The sequence below is a fragment of the Dermatophagoides farinae genome, chromosome 2 (genome assembly GCF_024713945.1).
Source record: "Dermatophagoides farinae isolate YC_2012a chromosome 2, ASM2471394v1, whole genome shotgun sequence".
NCBI classification, from domain to species: domain Eukaryota; kingdom Metazoa; phylum Arthropoda; class Arachnida; order Sarcoptiformes; family Pyroglyphidae; genus Dermatophagoides; species Dermatophagoides farinae.
The window spans coordinates 6527593-6553315 of record NC_134678.1 but is presented as its reverse complement, the minus strand read 5'-3'; the positions used below and the strand labels follow the sequence as shown (position 1 = coordinate 6553315).

General features: G+C 29.2%; 3 protein-coding genes and 1 long non-coding RNA gene across 23 annotated transcripts; all 4 read right to left on the bottom strand.

Annotated features, from left to right (window-relative positions):
• Positions 1–866: 866 nt before the first annotated feature.
• Ndae1 (Na[+]-driven anion exchanger 1) lies at positions 867–19175 on the bottom strand. 18 transcript variants are annotated; one of them, XM_075728776.1, is made up of 16 exons: positions 17885–19175; positions 17680–17815; positions 6416–6513; positions 6185–6346; positions 5825–6112; positions 5538–5735; positions 4911–5195; positions 4430–4545; positions 4161–4348; positions 3777–4082; positions 3540–3714; positions 3165–3476; positions 2528–3097; positions 2151–2471; positions 1915–2091; positions 867–1848 (listed from the first exon to the last, which is right to left on the bottom strand). In XM_075728776.1, the coding sequence occupies exons 3-16, from the start codon at positions 6498–6500 to the stop codon at positions 1225–1227; spliced, it is 3807 nt and encodes a 1268-aa protein (XP_075584891.1). In that variant the 5' UTR covers positions 6501–6513; positions 17680–17815; positions 17885–19175; the 3' UTR covers positions 867–1224. The 18 variants fall into 18 exon arrangements, with proteins under 18 accessions (XP_075584891.1, XP_075584892.1, XP_075584898.1 ...); XM_075728777.1 differs by having other exon boundaries at positions 17675–17815; positions 17885–19071; XM_075728783.1 differs by lacking the exon at positions 4911–5195 and having other exon boundaries at positions 17885–19162.
• Positions 19176–19802: 627 nt separating this feature from the next.
• On the bottom strand, positions 19803–20762 carry LOC142597339 (uncharacterized). Of its 3 annotated transcripts, XR_012832087.1 has the most exons (5): positions 20629–20762; positions 20520–20579; positions 20249–20473; positions 20085–20123; positions 19803–20029 (listed from the first exon to the last, which is right to left on the bottom strand). It is a non-coding gene; the product is annotated as an uncharacterized LOC142597339 (long non-coding RNA). The 3 variants fall into 3 exon arrangements; XR_012832086.1 differs by having other exon boundaries at positions 20520–20762; XR_012832088.1 differs by lacking the exon at positions 20520–20579.
• A 990-nt stretch (positions 20763–21752) lies between these two features.
• LOC124499944 (uncharacterized) lies at positions 21753–24091 on the bottom strand. The gene is made up of 2 exons (XM_047063944.2): positions 23673–24091; positions 21753–23600 (listed from the first exon to the last, which is right to left on the bottom strand). Exon 2 carries the CDS (start codon positions 23456–23458, stop codon positions 22316–22318), a length of 1143 nt encoding a protein of 380 aa, XP_046919900.2. The 5' UTR covers positions 23459–23600; positions 23673–24091; the 3' UTR covers positions 21753–22315.
• Positions 24092–24209: 118 nt separating this feature from the next.
• On the bottom strand, positions 24210–25599 carry LOC124498713 (uncharacterized). The gene has a single exon (XM_075728535.1). The coding sequence runs from the start codon at positions 25536–25538 to the stop codon at positions 24276–24278; it is 1263 nt and encodes a 420-aa protein (XP_075584650.1). The 5' UTR covers positions 25539–25599; the 3' UTR covers positions 24210–24275.
• Between the last annotated feature and the right edge of the window lie 124 nt (positions 25600–25723).

Sequence of the window (25723 nt, the reverse complement as noted above, 5' to 3'; positions counted from 1 at the left end):
TTATTTGGATGAATGAATTGTTGATGCTAATGTTGTTGTTGTTGTTGTTTTTTTCATGATTATGAATGATGATCATCATTTGTTGTTAAATGGTTGTTGTTTTGGATGTTTGTTTGTTTGACATTCTCTGTTGAGATAAAAATAAATCATTCATTTGTATTGAATTGAAAGTGAATTCTGATTTGATTATAATGAAAAAAATGAAGAGTGCACAGCAAAAAAAAAAAATTCACAAGAGAATTTTAATTCTTTCTCGTTCCTATTGGATTACAAATGATTCATGAAGAATAGGAAAAAAATCAATTGCCTTTTTGACAATCAGGTAAATTGCGCCATTTTTTTTTGTTGGATGACCATCATAAAATTATTGAATTTCAAAAAAAAAATCTATTTTTTTGTTACAATTTTAATATAATGATGAAATGAAATGAAATGGAAATTAGCTAAAAAAAAAATTTTTGTTTGTTTCACCTATTTCTTCATTTTGACTGGTTGATTGATTAATTGATTGATTGATTGGCTGGCTGGCTGGCTGAATGAATGATTGATTTGAGTGATTGATGATGATGATGATGATGATGATGAGGATTAAAATGATTCGATGAATGAGGAACTATGATGAATGATGAATGATGATGATGATGAAAAAAAAAGAGAAAGACAATTTAAAATGATGAAAATATTTTTTTTTGTTTTGTTTTTCTAAAATATTCCTGTTTTGTATAACATTCATTCAACATCCATTTTTTTTTTTTTTTTTTGGATCGAATCGATCAACAATCGACATTGAATATTTTCAACGATTTTTGTCAAAAAAAAATTTTTTTTTTTACATTGTTTTAAAGATCATGATCAAACATTATCCATTTACCATTGTTAATTAATTATTATTATATCAAATCACATTTATTAATCATGATCTTCAACATTGTTCTTCGGGTGTTACAATTAAACATTTCTTTTCAACATTTTTATCGTTGTTGTTCATTGTGACATAAAATCGATGCAACTATTGGTTTTTCTTTTAAATTACTGTTATTATTATGAATTATTATGAATGATTGATGATTTCGATTTTTTTTTTGTATTTTATTTTATTGATTTTTATTTCATGTTTTTTTTATTTATTTAGATTTTTTTGTTTGTTTGTTTGTTTGCTGCCGTTGATTAAAATTTTTTTATCTGAATTGGTGGTTTAGTTTTCTTTTTTTTTCGCTGTTAATTTTAAACTGGTGTTTCATTACTATTTGACGATTCATCTTTAGGTGAACTAATTGCAGTAGGCACTGGTGTTGGTGCATCAACTTTTATGGTTATACCACAATCTTCTTCATCATCCTCTTCTCTCATTGTTGATAGACGTTTTTGTTCCTCATCACTTTTGGCATCTTTTTTATTCACACGATTTTTTTTCTTTTGACCATTTGTTGCATTGGTTGGTGGTTTTCCATGTGTTTTGGTTGTACCATTTGTATCGTGATTAATTGAACGCCATGCATTAGATTTAGATAATTGTTCAGTAATGTTTATATCTGGTTCTTTTTCCTCTTCGGTACCGATTTTATTAACAGGAATTTTCAATACATTTCCATTGGCTAATGGTATGGTCACATTTCCTGAGCTTGTATTTGGTACTAATCCAGCAGTAGCACCAGCTACAGTACCAACACCACCAACGACACCGCCACCACCTGGTGCTGAACTATCATCATCATTCTTTTTCAATAATTCTTTCTCTTCAATCTTCTTTCGTTTTGTCGATTCAGGCATAATGTCATCCAAAATTTTCAACTCTTGACGAGTGAAAACAAAATCTAATAATTTACGGACAATGACAATAACTAATAACTATTTGTAAAAAAAATAGATTCGATTAAATTTTAAAAATTATTATAAAAAATGACAATTATTTACCATGAGCGGGAACATGATTGAAATCTTTTTATATGATTTAACTGCCCACAATAATGCGAAGCAAAGAAGCTGGATCAAAGTGAATATATGCACTTTCCATGTTGGAACATGTCGTAGGAATATATAATCTGGTTGGTATTTTTGTGGCATAAATATGATGAGGATACGTTCGAAAAACTAGCAAAAAAAGGAAAAGAAAATTCAGTCGTATTTTGTATTTCAAACCATTTAATTACCTGTGATCCTTTTAATGAAGAGGTACCCATATATAAGAATACGCCAAACAATACGGGCATGGGAATATGTTTGAGTAATGGCGTGAAAAATACCGACAAACCACATAATAAGAAGATGATGATATTCGTCACACGTTGTTCGAGGACACCCAAAAATTGTGGCTTTTCACCAGGAGCTGATGTTTGTGATTCTACTTTTAATGAATTGACGTGCGTCATGGCAAGTACAGTGGCGGCAACAAACCATGGTAGACCCATTACTGAAGCAATAGCGACCAAGATGCATAAAATAAACAAATCCAAATGATAACCACATCCTTTCTGTAAGTTCATAAAGTATGAGAAATTACTACTTTCAAATAGATCGCGTCAATTACCTTGAGTCGATATTCTTTGCGATTAATAATGACAGCCGTAATCTGTTGATCCATAAATATGAGAATAGTGGAGAAACAGGCTGGTATACAACATAGAGGAATCAACCAAACAGGATTCTTTTCATGGAAAAACGGTACAAGCCAGCCACGATCATCACGTGTTGGTTTGAATTCGGCCGGTACAAATAATTTCGGTGTTGGAACATGAACCCACATATCAAATGCAGTCATCGAAGCAATAGCAATTACGACAGCAAAATCTGAAATGATCTGTCGTACTTTTGTTGAAAAAAATGGTGCCGTTTTGAATTCTTTCAAGAAAACGGAGATTGCATATGTTGCTGTGAATAATATGCATGAAAAGAGGAAAACATTTGGCAAATAAGTAGGCGTCATACAGCCATCGCCAACCAATGTTCCGCCCAATATTTTGCATTCTTTAAGTGCTGTTTCATTCCTAAGCGTTCGCTGTAATTCATACATTTCTCCATCTATTGAACAATTACAAAGATAATTCTTGGGTATGTCAGGATGCCTATCCACTGGATATTCTTTGCCAATATGAAATAACTATAAATAATGGAAAAATATATTTGAGTTCAAGATATAAATGAAATTCAATCAAACACTGGCTTACATTTTCAAATGCTTTAAAGATGAAAATGACTGAAATCAATGTGGCAAAATTTTCTTCAGTAAATCGAGTTATGTAACACACTAATGCACTATAATCTAATGCCACCATGACCAATAAGAAGAATGCCATCCATAAACCGATCCATAAACGAATGTTCAAATAATGTAGATCATGTCGTCTGCAGAAATCATAAAGGATTGTTTCAAAGACCAATACAGGACCAGTACTACCCAGAATTGTTAATGGTTGACCAGAAAATAGACCATACATTATGCCACAAATAGCGCCAGTTAATAGACTTTCCATTGTTGCCTGAATAATGAAATAAATGTTAACGAATTCATTTTTTTTTTAAATAAAATTTTCAATATTTACAATATTGTTCCCTGTGGCATCTCCAAGCAAACCACCAAATGTAATGATTGGAGTCAGACAAGCAAAATACAGGAAAAAGATTGATGCTACTGATTGTAGTACAAAAGCATCAGTGAAATCGGAAAGATACCAAGGATATTTTCGTTTGATGTCATTGACTAATCCACCGAAAATCCTATATTGATATTTTGAAGAAAAGTAAAAATCTTGGCCAATCATAAAACTGGGTCATTTTACCTTCCAGATCTCTTTAAACCTGAACGTTCACGTTCTAATTCTTCTTCCTCTTCAGAATCAAGTTCAGGCTCTTTATTTTCCTGTGGTTTTTTACGTGTCTCTTGTGATGGTACTTGAACCGGTGGTTCGATTCGAATGGATGGATCCCAAGCACCCGGTGGTAATATAGTAACGGCATCCAAAAATTCGTCAACTCCAGCTAATAGATCATCACGTGATTTGGATTTATAAGCAACATCATGAAAAACATCATCGGACATTAATGTTGCCATTGCACGACCAACTTCATGATATCGTCCAGGAATGCTAATTTAAATCACAAAAGAATGATACTTGATGGTCAAGTTTTTTGAATTTTTTTTCAAAAAAAAGTTTTGAACCAACCTGTGTGGACCAAGAAGGACGAACAAGAAACGTGTCGGTACGGGCACTTCAGTAAGATCACCAAGATAGCAAGCGTTTTTAAGGCGAATAAATGCTGCGATTGAATGATCAATACAATCGATTTCACCAACTAGAATATTGTCTGCTTCGCTGCCATGTGGAATCTTTCGCATGAATCCTTGATTCAACTGAAAGTATTTTAGTGAAAAAAATGAGAAAAACAAAAATTTAATGATTCAAAGCGATCATAATTAGATTCAAATAATTACTTTATGTTGAAGATCGGTAGAAGAAGCACCACTACCAGACAAATGTTGTCCATCGGAACCTTGTGCTTGTAACGAATGAGCGCTTGGACTTTGCGGCATTGATGAATCGCTATGAGCTAAAACAATAATGACAATAACCAAAAAAAAAAAAAAAAAAAGAATTAGTAAGAAAAGTGAAACATTAACGAAAAATCTAGTAAAATAATGCACAAAATAATTGAATTCTAATCGCAAAAAACAGCGACGACAATATTTATGTGAGAAACGCAGATGGTTGAACCCAAAGGGTCAATTTTAAGAAACAAAAAAAAAAGGAAACGAAAAAGGTGAACATAAATGGACAATGAAGGGAAAAAAATAAAGAAACAGAAACAAGGAACGAAAGAGAAAAATGAAGCAATAACAAGTATCACATGCAATTTGTGGATGTGGACAAACAAATGGACTACGGTAAACAATAAATTTCGAAATTTTTCAATACCAGAAATATTGGCACCTTTACGTGCCGGTACACCTAATGTATTCTTGCCCTTGAAATGTTGTTGTTGAGCTGATACGGTAGTTGATGAAGTAGATAATGATGATAAATGACCACCACCGATACCCGAAGGAATCGGTGATGTTGGACTTGAATATGATGTTGTTGTTGTTGTCGATGTTGGTAATGGGTGTGAGGATGCTGTTGCCGGTGATGATGTTGTTGTTGTTATAGTTGCTGTTGATGATGATGATGGCGGAACATCGGACAGGATCTTGTCCAATGATCCTGATCATCAAATTAATCAAATGAATGATTGATTGATTGATTGATTGATCAAAAGGAAAAAGTATACAATGATAAAAAAAAATTTGGATAGAAATATATGGTAAAATTGATATAAAAGAAACAATAAAAAAAGAAAAAAAAGTAACAATTGAAAGGTATTTGCGATAGAAAAAAAACAAAAGTAAAGTAAAAAAGATTTTTTTTTCAGAGAATCGAAAAAATGATGTCGGATATAAAGGGGATATATATTTACAATGAATGGTGATAATTTTGTTTGTTTATTGGACTCAAGCTTTTTTGTTTTGTATTATTGTGAACAAAAACGAATAGCTAAAAACTTACTGTGCGAACCGAACATACTTCTACTAGAATTTCTTCCAATGTCGGCCAATGAACGAATAATTGGTAGACGATTTTTTGAATCACCACCATGACGACGTTCATGTTGATGTCGATGTCGACGTAATAATGCATCCTTCACTTTTGGTATCACATCGGCAGACAATTGATTATTCTGTACCATACTTTCTAACATTAAATCTAATTATTAATTAAGAAAATGGTTGGTGTAAAAAAAATTTCATTAATGTTTTTTTCCGAACATGAAAAAACATTTAAAATTAAATTACCAGCAATCTGATCCAAACTCGAAGCTTCCAAATCTAACAAGACTGTACCATTAAGTATACAGCTACGTAATTCAAATAATGAATGCAATGAAATTGTGCCAACATGTGGTTTAGACCAACGATTACCACCTTCTTCAACATCTTCCTCAAATTTGATCCAACGAGCTGTTTCACGCCATTCCATTTCTTCATTATTTGATACTAATTCGGCCATTTCACTAAACAATGGATGTGATTCATGTCCACCATCGGTATCATCTTCACCCAAGATGAAATGTACTCGATCGGCTATATTTTTTTAAAAAAATATTCCCGAATTAATTAATGAATTGTTTTTATATTCGGAAAAAAATCACATACAAGGTCGCATAAGTTCAGATTCAGATTCATCTTCCGAATCTTTTGAACGTTTCGAGCCATTTCTTTTATGGCGACGATGGCCACCACTACCGCCACTGCCTGGACGACGTCTTGCACCAGAACCTGGTACATGAACACCATAGCCATGAAATACACGATGACCTGCGATACAATAAAATAAAACAAATTAATAAAAATAATAGAAGACAAAAAAAAATCATCACAAAATACCTTCAACATCGGTTTCAGATGTTGGTCTATTGGACATAGAGCCCGGATCCTTAGCAACATCAGTTTCACTATTCTCCTTAGACATTGTGGTCAATGGTCTAAATATTAAAGGTGGTCGTGGTCGTAATCGTCGTCGAGATTGTTGATGTTGTTGTTGCCGTTGTAGATGTTGTCGTAAACGGCGAGAAATAAAGAAAGCATTTTCATAATTAGAAATATTATTATTACTATTAGGTACAGTTAAAAAGGTTCTCATGGGTGAGGAATTATCATTTTCATTCAAAGTTATGATATTTTGGTCATCACCATCATCATCATCATTATTATTATTATTGCTATCATGGTGTTCATCAACAACAATCGTCGGTATATTAGGCGGTACACGTAAATACATAAAATGTTGAAATGTTGCCATTTTGTTTTTTTTTCTTTGTTCAACACACTATTAGTAGAGTATTTCGTTTGTATTTAACAACAACAAAAAAAAATGACGTCTTTGGATCATTTGGAAACGAATTTTGTTTGAAAAAAACAAAAAAATAGATGGCAAAGAAATAATTCCACAGAACGTAGGAAATTTTCAATGTTGTTGATGTTTATTTGTTTATTGGTTTTTGTATCACACATTTGTTTCGTTTCTGTCAAATACAGATTTTAATGGTTTCAAAATTCAAGATACAAAAAGAAAAATCTCTAATTAAAATTAAATTTAAAAATGAATTTAGCAATGAAACCTATGAAATGAATTTTGTTCATGGTGAATGTTTTGTGTTTTTTTTTCGTTTTGTTCAAAAAAAAAAAAATAAATAAATAAATAAAATGCTAAAGGTAAACGATGAATAGACAGATATTTAGAACCGAGTGAACGAAAAAAAAAAATCAGATCATTTGATATATTTCATTGTTTCTCAATATCACATCCATACTTTTTTTTCAATGATGTATCTTTTTCGATTATCATCATCATCATCATCATCATGATTCTCAGGATTTATGGTGTCATTTTACGAGTGTGTGTGTGTGACTATGACAATGAATTATGATGGTGATGACAAAAAAAAATCAATTATCAAATACCCTAGAATCTTATTGTAATGGATTCCCATCAGAAAAACCAATCCTAATACTACTGTTTATTTTTTAAATTGTACAAAAATAAAACGGATGAAAAATTCAATTCTCAATTTTTCGTCTCTCTCTCTCTCTATCTCTCTAAATATCAGATTCCAAATATATTACAATCTAATTTCAAAAATCTAAAAGAAAAGATGATTGGCGTGTTTCTTTTTGTTTCATCACATGAATATGATGATTTTCCATGTGAAAATTAAACAAATGATGATGATGATGATGATGTAATTTGAACAAACAATTATTCATGCGTGCATTTGTTGTTTGTGTGTGGTTAAATTTTCTCATTTTTCATCATCATCATCATCATCATTGATCAAAATTGATCAAAATGGAAAAACAAAAAAAAAATCTTAAATGAAATATAAACGAAATTCATATATGAATAAAAACATCAATTACGTCATTTATTAATCACCTAAAATCAATAAAAAATTCCATCGTTCACGGCCACAAACAATTGAATGTCAAAACAACAACAACAACAAATAAATAAATATAAATGAAGATTCAACTTGAATATGCAAAAAAAAAAAACTCATAGCATCCATAACACACACACACAAACAAATAAAAAACAACTTAAAACATTTAAATTCAATTCATTCATTCATTCACATTTTAGTTCATTATGATGCCGTCGTCATCATTTATCAACCACAGATTTTTTTTCCATTTTCTTCTTCTCCTCCATGTTTTCATCAAAACATATAAAAACCACATATACATTGGCGTCAATCCATCACCGAAAATGATGATAATGGTAATTGCCATTAGTCATTCATACGTTTTTTTTCTCATATGGTGGTGGTGGTGGTTGTTGATGGGAATTTTTGTTTACACACACACACACACACACATCGCGAATAATTTTCATTGAAAATTTCAATCGTATTTGAAATTTTATTGTCATTACGTGAAGATTTGACCTGTTTAGCATCATTTTTTTTCTGTCTAACCTTTTTTTTCTTGTTTTACGTAAATGATTTCATTCTGTACTTTTCATTACACAAAATTTATAAGATACAAACAGAGAAAAGTTATTATTCTTTTGGTTCGCGCTTGAATTATTTCATATATGAATATGAATTTGTTGTAAAGATAAAATGTTAATTTATCACACACTAGTGACAACAATATTGGACAAGCAAATCGAAAAAAAACAAACTTAAAGTAGATAATATCATTATATATCATAATCATATCAATGTTGTCAAAAAAAAAAAAAAAAAAAAACAAATCTAATGATGATAATCTTACTCTGATTTTTGTTTCCACAGAAAATGATAGGGGAAAAAAAACAACCACAAATCAACCAAACTAATTAATGTATATATGTGTTTTTTTTCTCATATGGGTGGTTGTGTGCCTATACAAATTGCATATGCAAATGAGACACACAGATTCATGGCGAATGAATTATTATTATATGTAAATTAAGAATATTGGAAATAAAATTGGCAACAGAATAACAGATATGTTCACGTTTTTTTTTGCTGTTGTCAATTCCGTTTCCACTATATTACAATTTTAAGAATATAAAATCAATATGTAAAACAGGGAACTTACACGTTTTCACGTTATTTTTTTTTTTGGATTGAATTTTCTACCATTCAATCTTTCATCAAGTTATATGACAGATTGTTGTTTATATATAATCCAAAGTCAAAACAACAACAACAACATCCACACATCATACACAAACGAATTGAGCGATTCTTTACAAGGAAAAAGAAATATGAGAATTTATTCAAAGTTTTTCTTTCTTTATTCCGGTCGGAAGTTTACCAAGAAAAAAATTCTTTAACCCCTTAAATAGTAGCACACACACACACAAACGCAGACAGAATATTCAATTACGTAAATACAAGATTATAGCTTGTAGGTGTGATTATTATCATGAAATTATATTTTGAGCTTTCCAACTGATTTCCAGTTAATTAGTTTGTTTCGTCTCAAATTGTTGTTGTTGCTGTTGATATTGATATCGTCGTAAATTAAATATCAACAATGACATCATCATCATGAGAATATTAACAGAATTATTAGAAAAATGGCTTTCTAACAGAATGTCATTTGACATTTTCATTGAAAAATCATTTTGATGATGATGATGGTCGTCTTTGACGAAATATTCTTGCCAATCAAAATGATTGTCACAAATTAAATCATGGTTATCAGAAATCTTATTATCACTATTTTGGCCATAATTATTGATTTTGTTTATTTGTCGATAATAATCATCATCAACGACACCTATAGTGGTGGTGGTGGTAACACCAAAAGGTGTTAACGATGTATGTATTTCATTAGCCATAATCATCGTCATCATCATCATTGTCATATGGAATACGAAACACAAACACTTAAATATTTATTTATATTGTTGCATAATGGACGAAAAATATTGATCATTTTCAAATGAATCACAGTGGTCAATCTTATCAAGAATCGAGAACAAAACCACCACAATAAACTAGCTAACTAAAAGAATCTAAAAAAAACCGAACATCACATTCACATACACAAAAATGAATTTTGAATGATGATGATGATGATGATGATGGATGAATGATTTATTAAATTTTTAAATAATAATTGGCCATGGCCAGTGTTAAGAAATGTTAATCTATCTTCTCATCCAGTGGACATGATGATGATGATTTTATTTAAATTTTTTTTTCATTCATCAAAACATCAGATGACACACACACACACACAGAGAGAGAAATATATCTAAAAGCCAGAATCGAGTGATATCAAAATAACATTTTCATAGTACAAACACACACACAAACACAATAGCGCACCGCAAAAAAAATTATTTTCTTGTTTTTTATCTGTCTGTTCTTTCTTTGTGAAAATTCTTTCACTTTCTCTCAGTTCGAGGTTCTTTCTTTCATTTTTTTCTTCTCCTTCATATCTGCTCTTGCTTGGGTTTGGTTTTGTGTATTCACCATTCTTTCATATACAACACAAACATACAAAGAACATACAAAGAAAAATGCTCGTATAGAATAGATTGAATGCGCGGGCGCTTATTTTGTGATTCAAGTTAAACAACAAAAAAAAGAAAAAGAAAAACAGAATATTCTTCATTTGGCGCCTCTAAATAGCGGTAATGTATTTTTTTTCACATAGTCATCAGCATCGCCTTCATCGTGAAGAAGAATATTGTAGAATTTTTCAGAAAAATTGCAATGCCGCTATGTGTGATATATAGATAGAATCCAGTATGTGTGTGTGTGTTGTATGTGCCAAAAAAAAGCAGAATATTAAAACAACAACAACAATAATAATAATAATAATAATAACCAACAATGAAAGACGTTGAGGTTCATGGCGTTCTAAACTATCATCATATTTGTGTGAAAGACACAAACATCATTTTGATGATTTCGACATCATCATCATCATCACTGTTGTTTGTGAGTGTGTTGAATCGAATTGAATTGAATTGAATTGAACTATATAAAGCAATGCCATTTCATTTCAAATATAGAAAATGATGTGTGTTTTTTTTCTGTAACTGAAATCATTCACACACACAAACATTTCTCACACATAAAAAGTAGATTTCATATGAGAATCAAAAAGAAGAATTGATATGAGAATGAAAGACGAAGCTGAGACAAATCAAAAAATTTTTTTTTTTTTTTTTTGATTTCGTTAGTCCCACAAAATATTCTCTTCGATCCATGATGAAAAAAAAGAGAGAAGAGAGAAAGAGAAATTCACATTTTTTTCGCATTTTCATTTTATTCCATGCGCGTGAATCTTTATCAATTTTTTTGTTTTCATTCACAAAGATGATATACCAAATGAGATTCTAAACGTCAGTTTTGTCAATTGGTTTTTTATTTTTGATGAAACAGACGGACATACAAAAAAAAAGAATCCAATGTCATCATATATTTATGGTTAATATTAATTGTTATTTTCGTCAAAAAAAAAAAAAAAAATGTAACCAGACAGTTATACAAAAATGGAAAGCATTTGGCCATAAAAATAGCAGATTCTTCGTTCGTAACACAATATGGATTAAACCACGGTAGTATACAAAAACTTTGAAACTTGATATTATGCAATATAGTAGCATATGAGATTTGTTGAAAAATTCATTTATGTGAAAAAAAAACTACCACCACAAAAATAACAATGAATCTTCCGGTGGAATTTTGTTTGTTGCATTTTTTTTTTTTTTGGTCATTCTTTACGGGTCAAACACAATCGATTCGTGAAAAGAGTGAAGGACGATGAATCGATGATTCTTCAAAATGATCAATTCTCGCTCATTCTCTCTCTCACTCGTGATAATGATCCGAGGACAAGGTCTTTTAGGCTTTCATTTTGGTATTGCTGTTGTTGTTACTGTTATACTACTATATATGAATATATACTGCAATCTCAATTTAACATATTGAAAACATATCAAAACAAGGACAAGACAAGCTAGAAGAAAAGAGAGTGAGTGAGAATTGTGAGAACATTGGAAATGATTTTATTAGTAATTCTTTTGAGTATCAATTTTTTTTTTGTTTTTGTTTTTTTTTGAAAATCAAGATCTAACATTACATTTTAATATTACGAAACTTTAGAAATATCAGAAAAAAAATTACAATGAAAAAAGCGACGAATTTTTGTCAGAAACAAAAAAAAAAACTTTCTCCATCACATCATTTCAGGCATGATCGGATGCCAATTATTCAGTACTAATTTTTCACAAACACGCACACACATTGTATGTTTAAATTTAGCATCAATTTTTCAAATTATCATCATCATCATCATCATTAACAGATTGGACGTCTTTATTACGTCTAATTATCATCTTTCAAAACATTTCATTTCATTTCATTCATTCATTCATTCATCGATGTCAATATGTCGAAATTTTTTTTCTTACTTTTTCCACACACACACATATACATACATAGAATTCTGATTCTGATGTATTTAAATTTTTCAATTTTCTTAAGAATTTTAATTTTCTTAAAAAATGGAGAAATAAGAAGAATCTTTTGAAAACAATAGTCGGTATAAAATCAAAGAATCAATATATCAACGACAAAAAAATCTTTTTTTTTTTGATGGAAAATCAATTCTACCGATCTGATGAATCTGTGAATCAAATCGACAACGAATGAAATAAAAAAAAACAAAGAAAAAAATTGAGTCAAGGTTAGCTATGACGTAGTGGGCCGATTTCTTTTTTCTTGATGAAACACAAACACACACATATACACACACACTCATTGGGTTAGTAACTAATTTTTTCCCAATTATTCCCCAGTTAGGATCCATCCATGATATATATGGATGTTCGGTTAAAAGTGAACCAACATACATAATATATTACTGTGTATGCGAATCAAGTTGCTAACCGGTGTTTTGGAAAAAGAAAAACCAAATTTTTTATATTTAAATTTTCAAAATTATGAAATTTTTCTAAAAAACGAAAAAAACATACGCTAAAAGTTGATATTTCATTCTGATCGTTGGCGGTGATGATTGTGATTGTGATGATGATAATAATAATGAACAACACTTTCGATTTGACATTCTTGTTGTTGTTATTTGTTTCGAAACAGGAATCAAAATTAATTAATTAAAAATTTAAACAAAAAAAAAACTAAATCATTGTCAAGTGAATCTGAGTGAGCAATTTTTCATTTTCATTTGGATCAAAATGAGAAATGAGTGAGAGAAAATTATCCAAATGATCAATGGGAAAGAAAAAAACCGGTGCTTGGTGTTTTTATAGCCATTGTTTTTGTTTTCATCGTCACTCAAATCATATGACGACAATTACGAAAACGAGTATTACGGCTATGGTCTATGGTCTATGGTTGTTTTTTTTTCATATGAATCAACTCACCTTTCTACAACAACAATAAAAAAAAATTAGTTTCCAAATTAATGGGGTGTGTTTGTGTGTTCACACATGTGGTTTTTTATTTCATTTCTACAATCGTAGTGGCGGTGGTGGTGGCAATATATTCTTTATATGTGTGTATGTTCGGTTAGTATTTGGAACACACGGGTATTTCTATTTTTTTTGTAACCATCAAGAATCGATATAATGGTTGTGTGTGTATGGCCTTAAAAATTCAATCGAATGTGTACAGGTAATATGAAAAACAAAATGAGATTTGATTGACGATTCTATTTTACTTTACATTGAATGAAAATACACACACATACATGAATATCTATATTGATGAAATTAATCATGAAAAGTTTGGCTTCATTGTCATTGTCATTTTAGTAACAACGAAAAAAATAGTGTATTCTGGTGGTGGTGGTGTGCGGGAAAAAATGACAAGGTAATTTCACTATTCAGTTACGTCAATTCCGATTCTATATCTTTGTAGATAACCGGGAAAAAAAGAACCGCCGATAAATGAAGTAATCATATTATGAATAAAGTCAATTTAAAGAAACATTGGAAAAGCAAAAAAAAAAACAATTGAAACATGGAAACAAATGACTTGTCTTCGTGACGATTTTTTTCAAAAAAAAAAAACTAAATCAATGAAAGAAAGAAAATGAAAGTAAAAAAAATAGATTTCAACTGCAGATGATGATTATTCGATTTTATTCGATTTTTTTTTCATTTCCCTTGGTATGAGAAAAAAAAATTCGAAATGAAAATTTCAATTTTTTTTCTCCAAATCCGAATATGAATTGAAACATAACCATTATTGAGATATCAGCTAAACCGACCGAGATTTTACGAAAAAATAAAAAACAAAACAAACAAAAAAAATTTTTCACGCTATCTAAATAATGATGATGATGACCTAAATTCTCATCTCGTATACAATGAAAGAGAATGAATGAATGATTCTAAAAATAGACAAAAACAAATTAGAATATACAGAATCTAAGCAATATAAGGTAATGTTATCAACAACAAAAAAAAATTCTGAATAAATAGATCGGATAAATAGATCATGTAGGTATTTTTTATATTTACCTGAAGAATGATGGTCCAAATAAAAAAAAATTCTTTAAACAATTAAGCAATAATGGATCAACAGCACCAAATTTGGAATTGAGAATTCAATTTGAATACACCGACACACAATGAAAAAAAAATTTGTCCACAAATGAAAATTCTGTTGTTGTTGTTGTTGCTGTAGTTTTTTTTTGGTACACACACTATTTGTTGTTTTAGATATAAAAAATACATGCACAGGACCACAACTGTGTGTGTGTGTGTCGACAAACAAATATCGAGAAAAATTCAATCAAATTCAACGACTTTTATAACATTCGATTTGATTTTTGTTTTTATAAGCAAAGAAAAAAAAATGATACGGTTAGATGTAGTTGTGTGTGTGTGTGTGTGTTAGTGGGGTAGTAGATAAATGATGATGATGATGATAATCAATAAGATGACACCTGAAGGTGATAAATGTAATCTAACCTCAATAGTAGTAGTAGTAGTAGATCAAATGATTTTTATTTCGATTCTCGATGGGTGACTTTGACATCATCATCATCATCATCAATAATAATGACATCTAAATCGCAATCAAAATATAATAGAATTTAGATGTCATCATCATAGAAATCAATCGATTTGAACAAAAATGGCATTGAAATATTTCCGATACAAAAAAAAAATCACAATGACAATTATGTATAGAGACGTGATTATGAATCAAAATAAAAAAAAATTAATTAATTCAAAACCGATCAAAATCGATATCGATCGAATTTTTTTCGTTGTTGTTGTTCAAATGAACAAATCACCAATTATAAAAAATTTATAATCAAAGAGTTACAAACAAACAAACAAAAATTTTTTTTTTTTTTTGGTCTAATGAAATCTAGAAAAATCGTTCATCAAAGAAAAAAAAATTGGATGACGAACTAACACAACACAAAACGAACATCGTTTGGACAGATGCCGTATTTGAATTATAGAGAAATCCATCCATTAAACATTCAATGACCGACATGGATTGGCTTAAAGGTGGCTAAAGAGAAAAAAAACCTAAAAAAAGATTTCCATGATATGATAATGGTATTAAAAACACACATACACACACACACACGGTATTTACTACCGGTTTTTTCCACATTTGTCTAGTTTTTTTTTCGATAGTGATTTATATTCGGTTTGCTTAAATCGATGATGATGATGATGATGATCAGAAAGAAAATCCGTTGGCTAAACACATACGGTCAGAATATATGCCAAATTCATTTATGATAATAAACTTGACCTTTTCTTTGGTCATCATCATCTAGATATATTCAGTTTTTTTTTTGATGAAGAAATATCCAGTACCATGACCATTGATTTTAATAATTGATAAAAATGATATTCTTCAAATCATCCTACACTTTCTCCATTTGAACAAAGATTTCCATCTCTCATTCATTTATAATAGAAAAAAAACCAAAATCAAGAACTTGAAAATGACAATCTTAACGATGATGAACACAAAAAAAAAAATTTTTGACCTCAACCACAAATAAACGACAAGGACATACACACACACACATTGTAAAATTGTTTTCGGGTCTAGGAAACAGTGAATTAAAACAAAACAAAACAAAAAAAAATTGGCAAAATAACAGTAGTTCTTCTACATTATACATTTATATCATTTACATCGATTTCTTTGGATTCAAGGTCCAAGTATATATATGTGCATTAGAATTGTCCATAAGAAAACAGTAAGCAAACATGAAAAAAAAGAAGTCCTTAACAACAAGAATCATCGTTATCGTTATATAATAATAAGCATAAAAACAATGAAACAAAAAAAAAAAAAAAGACAATTGAATTGAAACAGGGAAAAAAATGTGTCAAGTTCTGTTTGCTATTAATGCTCATTTCGATGGTTTGGCCAGCTAGCCATTCAAACTGTAAAGAATCACAAAAACCGAATAGAACATTTCATTATACATGGACGCATGTCGTATCGAATCGAATCGAATCCACAAAAAAAAACATACGCATACCCATGTTATCAAAAATGATTTATGGTCTATGGCCATGAATAAAACGATGATGATCATCAATTTTAGATAATGTGTGTATGATGTATGTATGTTTGTGTTATTTGCGATGCAATAGAATAATTTGAAAATCGGGCAAAAAAAAAATTCGAATGACATATATTAATGTATATACATAGAGAGGTTATCGATGAATGATATATCGATTCAAAATAATTTGTTTCATTCTCTATCCACCTTCTTTTTCTATTACGAATATACAGTATAATATAAGAAACATTCGATATCGGTTTGATTTATTCTGATCACGTATCAATTTTCGTTTCAATTGATCGACAGTTCGACAACGACAACGACAACAAAAAAAAAATAATATAAAAGGGGTGATCACTGAAAAAGTAAAAGGGAAGAATGAATCTATGATGAAAAACAAAAACAAAACAAAAAAAAAAATTCACAAGATTCAAACTCATATATTCAACCAATGAAGATGATGATCATCACATCGTCATATATGCCAAAAAAAAAAAAATAAAAATAAATTCAAAATAACCGGTAAAATCCAGTTTATTTATGTTGTTGTTTTTGTTAATGCAATAAAAAAAAATTCACTCTTTTGATTTGTGAATTACTAACTGACTGACTGACTGACTGACTGACTGAATGAATGAATGAATGACAGACTGGATTGACTTGATTTGATTTTTTAGAATTGAATTTAAATTTGAATCGACGAAAACAAAACAAAAAAAAATTTAAATTCAACCAATATTAAAATATATGATGATTTCATTCAAATGTGAGAATATAGTAAAACCAAAGAAAAAAAAATGTATTTTTTGTTCAACAATCTGTTGTGCGTGTTAGTTTGTTGAACAAAAAAAAAAAAAAAAAACAAGATCTAATTGAAAACAGACACGAATAAGCTGTGACGTCAATTGATTGATTGAATGATCATGATGATGATGTAATAAAAATAAAAAAATAGGAAATGGCCAAATGTACAGCTTGTTCATATCACACAAGGAAACAACATTGGATGACGATGATGATTACATCATAAAAAATGAATGAAATTGCAATGATCACAACACGTGTGTACAATGATAATTCAATTAAATGAAAGAAAAGAACAAAAAAAAAAATTACATCACCATTTGGAATGCGCAGCAATTTCGAACCAAAAATATATACTATTAAAGAGTTGAATGAATGAATCGAATTTTTTTTTCTTCGTCACGTTTGATTATTTATTAATTCTTTGGTTATTGAAATTCAAATGATTGATCACTGGTTTGAAACAAAAAAAAAAATTTCAGAATTCAATTATCTGATTTAGAAAAGAATTGTATAACTTACCATCTAGATTTGCATGTTTTGTTGTTGTCGTTGTTAAATTTGGTAAAGTTTTGGTTTTTTTTTTTTTTGGTGGGATTCTTTTGCCAATCGATTATCGATTACAATGATGAAAATTTTAAAATTTCAATGTCAAAAAAAAAAATTGCCTTTGTTGTTGGTGTATATATCACATTAACATATTTATTACAAATTAAAATCAAAATGAAAATAACACGCATCAAACACAGACAAACAAGCACAAAAAAAAAATTTTTCTAATTCTCAAAACTTGTATTCTCACTGTAGTTACTGTGACAATCAAACACGACTATGATGATGAAATCGAATGTTTTGTCGAACGTAATTTTTTTTAGTTGTCGATGTTGTTGTTGTTCGGAAATAAATAATGCAAAAAAAAAACGAAATTTGAAATTCATCTATCACTCATTATCATTATCATCATTTATTTATATCCAACAATTCATGAATTTGCAAACAAAATTTGATTGATTGATAATTTCATATATCCATTCTAGTCAATCATCATAATTCAATCATCATCATCATCAAACTTGTTTAGTGCATTTTTTTTTTTAGTTTTAATTGTTGGACAACCAAATTTGCCGTGATGACGATGATGATGGTCATCAATTGATGATTGTTATCGTTGATGATCATGAATATATAATAAATACAAATATAAAATCGTAACGAATTGATATTCAAACATTTTTTTTCTCTCTCTTCATTGATTGATTGATTGGTTGCATTCAAACATCGTAATGTCGAGAAAAAAAAAAAATTTTTTCACACAATACACACGAACAAAATCACAAAGTTTTTCGTTTCAATTTTCACAAAAATCTCTATCCAGAAATGGTATGATAATCCACCAATCCGTAATCACTTGAATGTTGGAAAATGTTGTTGAGCTTTTCATTTTTATCATTTCAAACAAACAAACAAACAAAAAAAATTCTAATTTATATAAAAAAACAAAACAGAAAAAATTCTATTATATCACATTCGATGAATTTGTAAATTCAAAAACAAACTTGATGCATGAATTTTTTCTTTTTTCGATGTAAAATGTTTGTGATATGCCGGCTTTTTTTTCTCTCTCTCTCTTTCTCCATTTATTGTATTCATCATGATCATGATCATCATGATGATGGAAATCCAATATCTCAATCGCACACACACATACATACACAAAAAAAAAAAACATCCACCAAACAAATATTCTGGCTATTATTGGTTCTTGTTTCTTCTTTTTCTCTCACACACACACACACGCTCTTCATTTGTGTGTGTGTGTCCATGTTTTTATTGCATGCATTCATACATGCATTTGTGTTCTATACAAACACGAATTATATGCGCGCGCAAAAAAAAAAAAAAAAAAAATTTGCATTCACACTGTCTATGGTGGTTTCTTGTTTTGGTTGAAATAATAATAAAATTCTAACGCGCGCTAGGTTGCTATATTATAAATCTGATTTTTTTTTATTTATTTTTTTTTTTTTTTTTTGAAAAAACAACTGCCATTTGGTTATAATGATGGCTTTGTCTCTGCCTGTACACACAAAAAAAATAGCCTTGTGTGTACACTACTAAATCGTAGTGGAGTGGCGAAACTACCAAATCAGCTAGTACACTACCAAAATCGATTTGCTAGTACACTACCAAAATCGATAACACTACCAAAATCGATAGTACACTACCAAAATTGCACACTACCAAATCGAATAGTACACTACCAAAATAGTGCACACTACCAAATCGAATAGTACACTACCAAAATAGTGCACACTACCAAATCGAATAGTACACTACTTTGATTTTTGACCTCTCCCCCTTTTTAACCCTTTCGACCTCCTTTTCATTATTTGTATTGAATTTAAATTTTATTGTAAAATTAAATGATTATAAATTATTTTTAAAAACAAAATATCATGATAATGCACAAATTGTATTATGCTGATCCAAAATCCAACATTTTATGGTATGAATTTTTGTTGTCCAATAGAAAAGATATATTGTTCCGTTCTCCAAGTTCTAAATGTTTTCAACACAATGTCCGAGTTTACAAATCCCAAAAATATGTTAATATTGCAATTCGAATCATATCAGCGGCATTGAGAGATTTGACTACATGGCATTATACTAAATAATTGAAAAGGATTAGTTGTAACCGTGGATTTTCAATTCAATTACATACCTGTTTGTTTTTTTAAATAAACTTTATTTACCCCTATATCTTAACAAAAAAAGGGGAAAAAACATGTAAATATTACAAAAAAAAGAGAAAGAAAAAGAAAAAAAATAAACAACAACAAATTACAATAAGTTAAAAATATTAGAAAAAAATATAAATAAAAATACCTGTGTTTGTATCGATGATTCAAACGTGATTTGATTTCCGTGGTCATTGATAAATTGAAATTGGTTGAGATTCAATGCATCAACATCGACGGAAATCTGAATCTGATTATGACTTGAAAATAGGAAGAATTTTTAATAGTAAAATAAAAATAGTTATATTATACTTAACACGTTCGTATTGAAATACACAAAACAAACAGTTCAAATAATTATTGAACAATCAATCTTAGTAAAGAAAAAATCAGTTGTTAGCATGATTTAAAAACATAACTTATCTGGTTCTCTTTGATTGAAATCTAGCCGATATTGAATTCGATCTAAGACTCAAATACTAAACGAAAAGACATTTGTCGTTATCATTAATCAATTCAGATACATACCATTATTCATACTCTTGGATTTAATGGGAAAAAAGTCACGTCTTTAATTTCAACATATATGAAATCAAAAACGATAAAATATTCATTTCGTTTTTAGGAAACCAGAACTTGTTCAAATATTTTATCTTTTTCCAAAAAACAATATTAATCAAAATTTATCATTACAATATGGCTCCACACAGAAAACAATTTTTTGGTTGAAAAAAAATATTAATCTACGTATATTAGAGATATTTGTAAAAATATTAATTAATTGATTTTTTATAAAAAAATGATGCAATAGTGCATGACACTTCGCATCTTATTATTTTAATAAATAAATGAATAAATGCCCCAATATTTTACAATATGTTTAATAACAACAAAACATTGTTACATATTTGCTCCAAAAATCAATCAGCTACTTACTATTTACCATGGCAAAAAAATAGAAAAAATATCAAAGTTAAACATTTCGAACATGAAAAAATTCAATGTTGAAATTTTTTGAAACAGAGAATGATGATTGGGCATTTTTATAGTTGTTGCAATTATAAGTCAATACATGTATGAAATATATTTAATGCCGTTCATAGACAATGTTATAATGTTGTAATTTTTTAAATTGTTGTAAACTACTTTCAAAAATGATAGTGTACACTACCTAGTTGAGGTCGTGTACACTACCTAGCTGAGGTCGTGTACACTACCTAGTTGTTAAGTACTTATTCATTTGGTAGTGTGCACTACCATTTGCACACTACCTAGTTGTTAAGTACTTATTCATTTGGTAGTGTGCACTACCATTTGCACACTACCAACTAGTAATGTACACTACCTAATTGTTAAGTACTTATACATTTGGTAGTGTGCACTACCATTTGTACACTACCAAATCGAATAGTACACTACCTAATTGTTAAGTACTTATACATTTGGTAGTGTGCACTACCATTTGTACACTACCAAATCGAATAGTACACTACATGCTTTTTTCTCTGTGTATGTTTGTGTGTGTCTATGCCACCACCGTGCTGTTACCTAGTGGCCATGAATGTGAATTTATTTCATGTTGATTGCGTAATAACAAAATTCAATATGATTCAATGAAATGTATCGGAATATGAGAAAAAAAAGAGCAAAAAAAAAATTTTATTTCATTTTTTATTCATTTAGTCGATAGAAATGTTTGTTTTTTTTTTTTGGTTTGGTTTTGTTCTCCACACAGAAAACAATAATGAAAAAAATAAACGACGAGTATACAAAAATACTGATTACGATTAAAAAAAATGATGGTGATGATGATGATGATGATGGAAAATACAAGAAAAAGAATATCGAAGTAAAGTGGAATCGAATTACAAATTATAGAATAAGAAGAAGAAAAGGAATCAGCTGCGTATTCAATACTGTTTTACATTTTTCAGATTTTATACAGAATTATATTATATGATGATGATGAATCATAGAATATTCGTGTGATTACAAAGTGTATTTTTTTTTTAGAAATGGAAAAAAATGAAAAAAAGAGAAACAAAAGAAACAAATGAATGAATGAATGAATGAATGATGGAAGAAACTTTAAATTATATAAGAATTATTAAATTGAAAATGTTTTTTTTTTCTTAAACAACAGCAAAATAAATGCCTGGATATTTGATAATAATGAACAAAAAGTCTATAGTAGAAAAATAAAGGATTTTTTTTTTCATCCAAACATAATCAACGATGTTTTTGGTCCAGATTTTTTTGAGCTATCATCATCAATGGTTATTGATGAATTTTCAATATCATCAAATGATGTAACAGTTGTCGATGATTGTGGCTGGCGATCATTATCAACCATGGATAAATTTTTTCCATCATCATTATTATTATTATTCAAACTTATTGGTGGTGATGATGATGATGATGATGATGATGAAAATGTTTGACCATTTTCTGCTCTAGATAATCGATCTCGTTTCATTTGTCTTATTCGTTCTTCAGCTTTTAATTGATGTAAGAATAATTCATGATGTTTAGGTCCAACACCAAAAAAGCTAAAATTACAAGTTAATGCTAGACCAAATATAAGACCAGCAGCAACAAATAATAGTACCAATGTACGCATATTATGTTCACGTTCAGCAATATCGGCTAATGGTTCACAGCCATCAATATTATAATTATAACGATGATTCTCTTGACATTGACATGTACCACTTGAATGTTGATTACTACCTCTTCCATTATCATCATTATGATTACCACCACCTGTAGAATGATTTTGATCGAAATTCTTGAAATCACAATACATTTTTCGTAATGATGTTTCATCACAATCATTATCACGTATACAATAGCCACCTATACCATATGTTGGTAGACAAGTCTGTGTAGTTGAATCATAACGGAATCCAGGATCACAAACACAATTATAATTCCAACCATATTGACGACATTGTACATGTTGTCCAAAACAATGATAATCATATCGACAATGATTTTCTGTTACATCAGCACTTGCTTTACTTTGTCGAACACAATTTCCTTTAGCTGCATCATAAAATTCACCATTTGAACATAATTTTTTCGTACAAAATCTACCCATTATTATAAAATGTGATTCATCACGACAAGCACATTTTTTATCAATACAAGTAGTAAATTCTGGTTCTTCACAGCCATGTTTTGGATAAGCAGTAAAATTACAAAAACGATCAGTAAATTTAAATGCAATAACTTGATTATTATGATTATGATGATGATCGATCATCGATATGATTAAAATGGACAATATTAATTTGATCAATCTGTTGATGATTGAAATCGTAACATACGATGATGATTGTATTCGTTTCATTTTCATTTTCTTGTTGAGTATGAGATTGTAAATCAATAATGAAAAAAAAAATTCAATTTGAATTTAGGCACATCGAAACAGGCACTATTGTCAATCTGAATGAATGAATGATGAGTCAATGAATTCGAATTCGAATGAATCTGTTCATCTAAAATAGAAACGTTGTTGAATTGTTACCGTGGAGATACATTATTATTATTATTATTTAGAAAACACACACCTGTAGAATGGGTGATTGATTAATTTCGAAATTCATCAATAAAATCAATCAATCAACAACAACAACAACAATGTTATTTTACAAAAAAAATATATAGAAAATCAAAATATTATATTGTCGATTCTTATTCCAAAATGGTTGATTCAATTTTCGAAATGCTGGATCCAATAATCAAACATTTTTCTTATGAAGAAATTAAACAAGAACATCTTTACGAATAATCCATAACACACACACACTCGATATTGTCTCTTTTGATTTCACAAAAAAAAATAATGCTACTACTAGAACGAAAAAAAAACTGACCAAAAATCTTTTCCACTGCCACTAACAGTGGTGATTTCTGGATGTTTTTTTTTCAAAAATAAAATTTTTTTTTTTTTTTTTTTGTTTTGTTTTCTTCGTCATCATCATCATTCGTAAGTAGTGGAACAGCAATTGAACAACTTGTTTTGTATACAAGATTTGTATGGATCAATCGACAATAGATGGCGACCGATATGATTTTGAAAAAAAAAAAAATTTTTAACATTCAACTCGAATTTTTTCTCATTTTTTTATTGTTCTGAAATCAGAAGAAAAAAAAATTTAAAAAACTTGTAATTATGTAAATTTTTTCTTAAATTCACATGATGATATTCGTTTCATCAATGAAATTGTTTCCGATGATAATTGTTGTTGGTTGTTGGATGTAGATGATTGAGATTCAATAATTAAACGATCCAAATCGATAAATATTGATCGGATATATTTCAATGGTCGACCATGATTAGAAAGATTTTTTATCACTAATTCTTTGAATGATTCAAATCCATACCATTGAAACATTTGAACGAAACATTCGATATGATTTTTTTGTTGTAACATGAGTAGATATTTCAAACAGATGAGCAACAGGTTCGATGGTAGAGAATCAGATTTACATAATTTCGTTATCAATTCGGCATTATTCAAACGGATCGAATCACTAAAACCTTTATAGATGCCTTCATGTTGAAAATCAAAAAATATGATTCGACATTTTGTACTGAATAAATGTTGAAAATAGAACACATCTATGCCCATTAGATTTTCATGAATTATGGTAATCGAATTAATTAATAGTTTACATAACCAAATATAATAATCATGGCAACCATTTTTCATTATTGTTTCATGTACAATTTCGACAAGATACCATAATTCTTGTATTGTTTGAATCATCATTGTAAACTTTTTGATTCGTTCGATTAATGTTTCTTTAGTTGAATCATTTAAAGTGGCCAATATTTCTTTTAATTCTATACGCATTTGTAATGGTAATTCATCATCGAATCGATCACGACAATATATACGTAATTTCACACACATTTCATCATCAAATCGAAACCATTTTTTCCATTCAAAATCTAATATCTCTTGTTCAATAAATAAATCTTCATATTGAAAATCAATTTTGATTTCATATTTTTCCTTTTGAATTGTGGTAGTCTTTGGACTTTGATCAATATTCTCTTCATCATCATCATCATCATTATCATAATTATTTTGATTATTGCCATTATTACCGGTAGCATCATTTTCTATGGAACATTCTTTCTCATATTCACTATAAGTTTCATTGAATAATCGTATCAAACATGAAGATATTTGATCCAATTTAATCGAATAATCGTTCATAAATAATAAATGATCATGATCAGTAATGGCCATTTGTTCACCAAGCATGGAACGTAATTTATTCGTTTGTTTTTCCAAATTTTCTAATAAAATAAGTCGATCATTTAACATTTCTTTGGACATCATCTGTAAGAATTGTTCACCAACATCAATACCCAATACATTGATGTATAAATTTATTATTGAAAGACAGAGATTTTCACACATTGGTTAAAGAAAAAATTTATAAACTCTTAATTATTGATGATTAAAAAACAAATAACAATAAATTGAAATCGAATTATATGACACGCATGATTATTATTGAGAACACAAACTTTTCAATTTGAACAATTCTATCCTATAGGGTGGATTTGGAACGTATTTTCATCCAATAAAGCGGGAAGTTTATT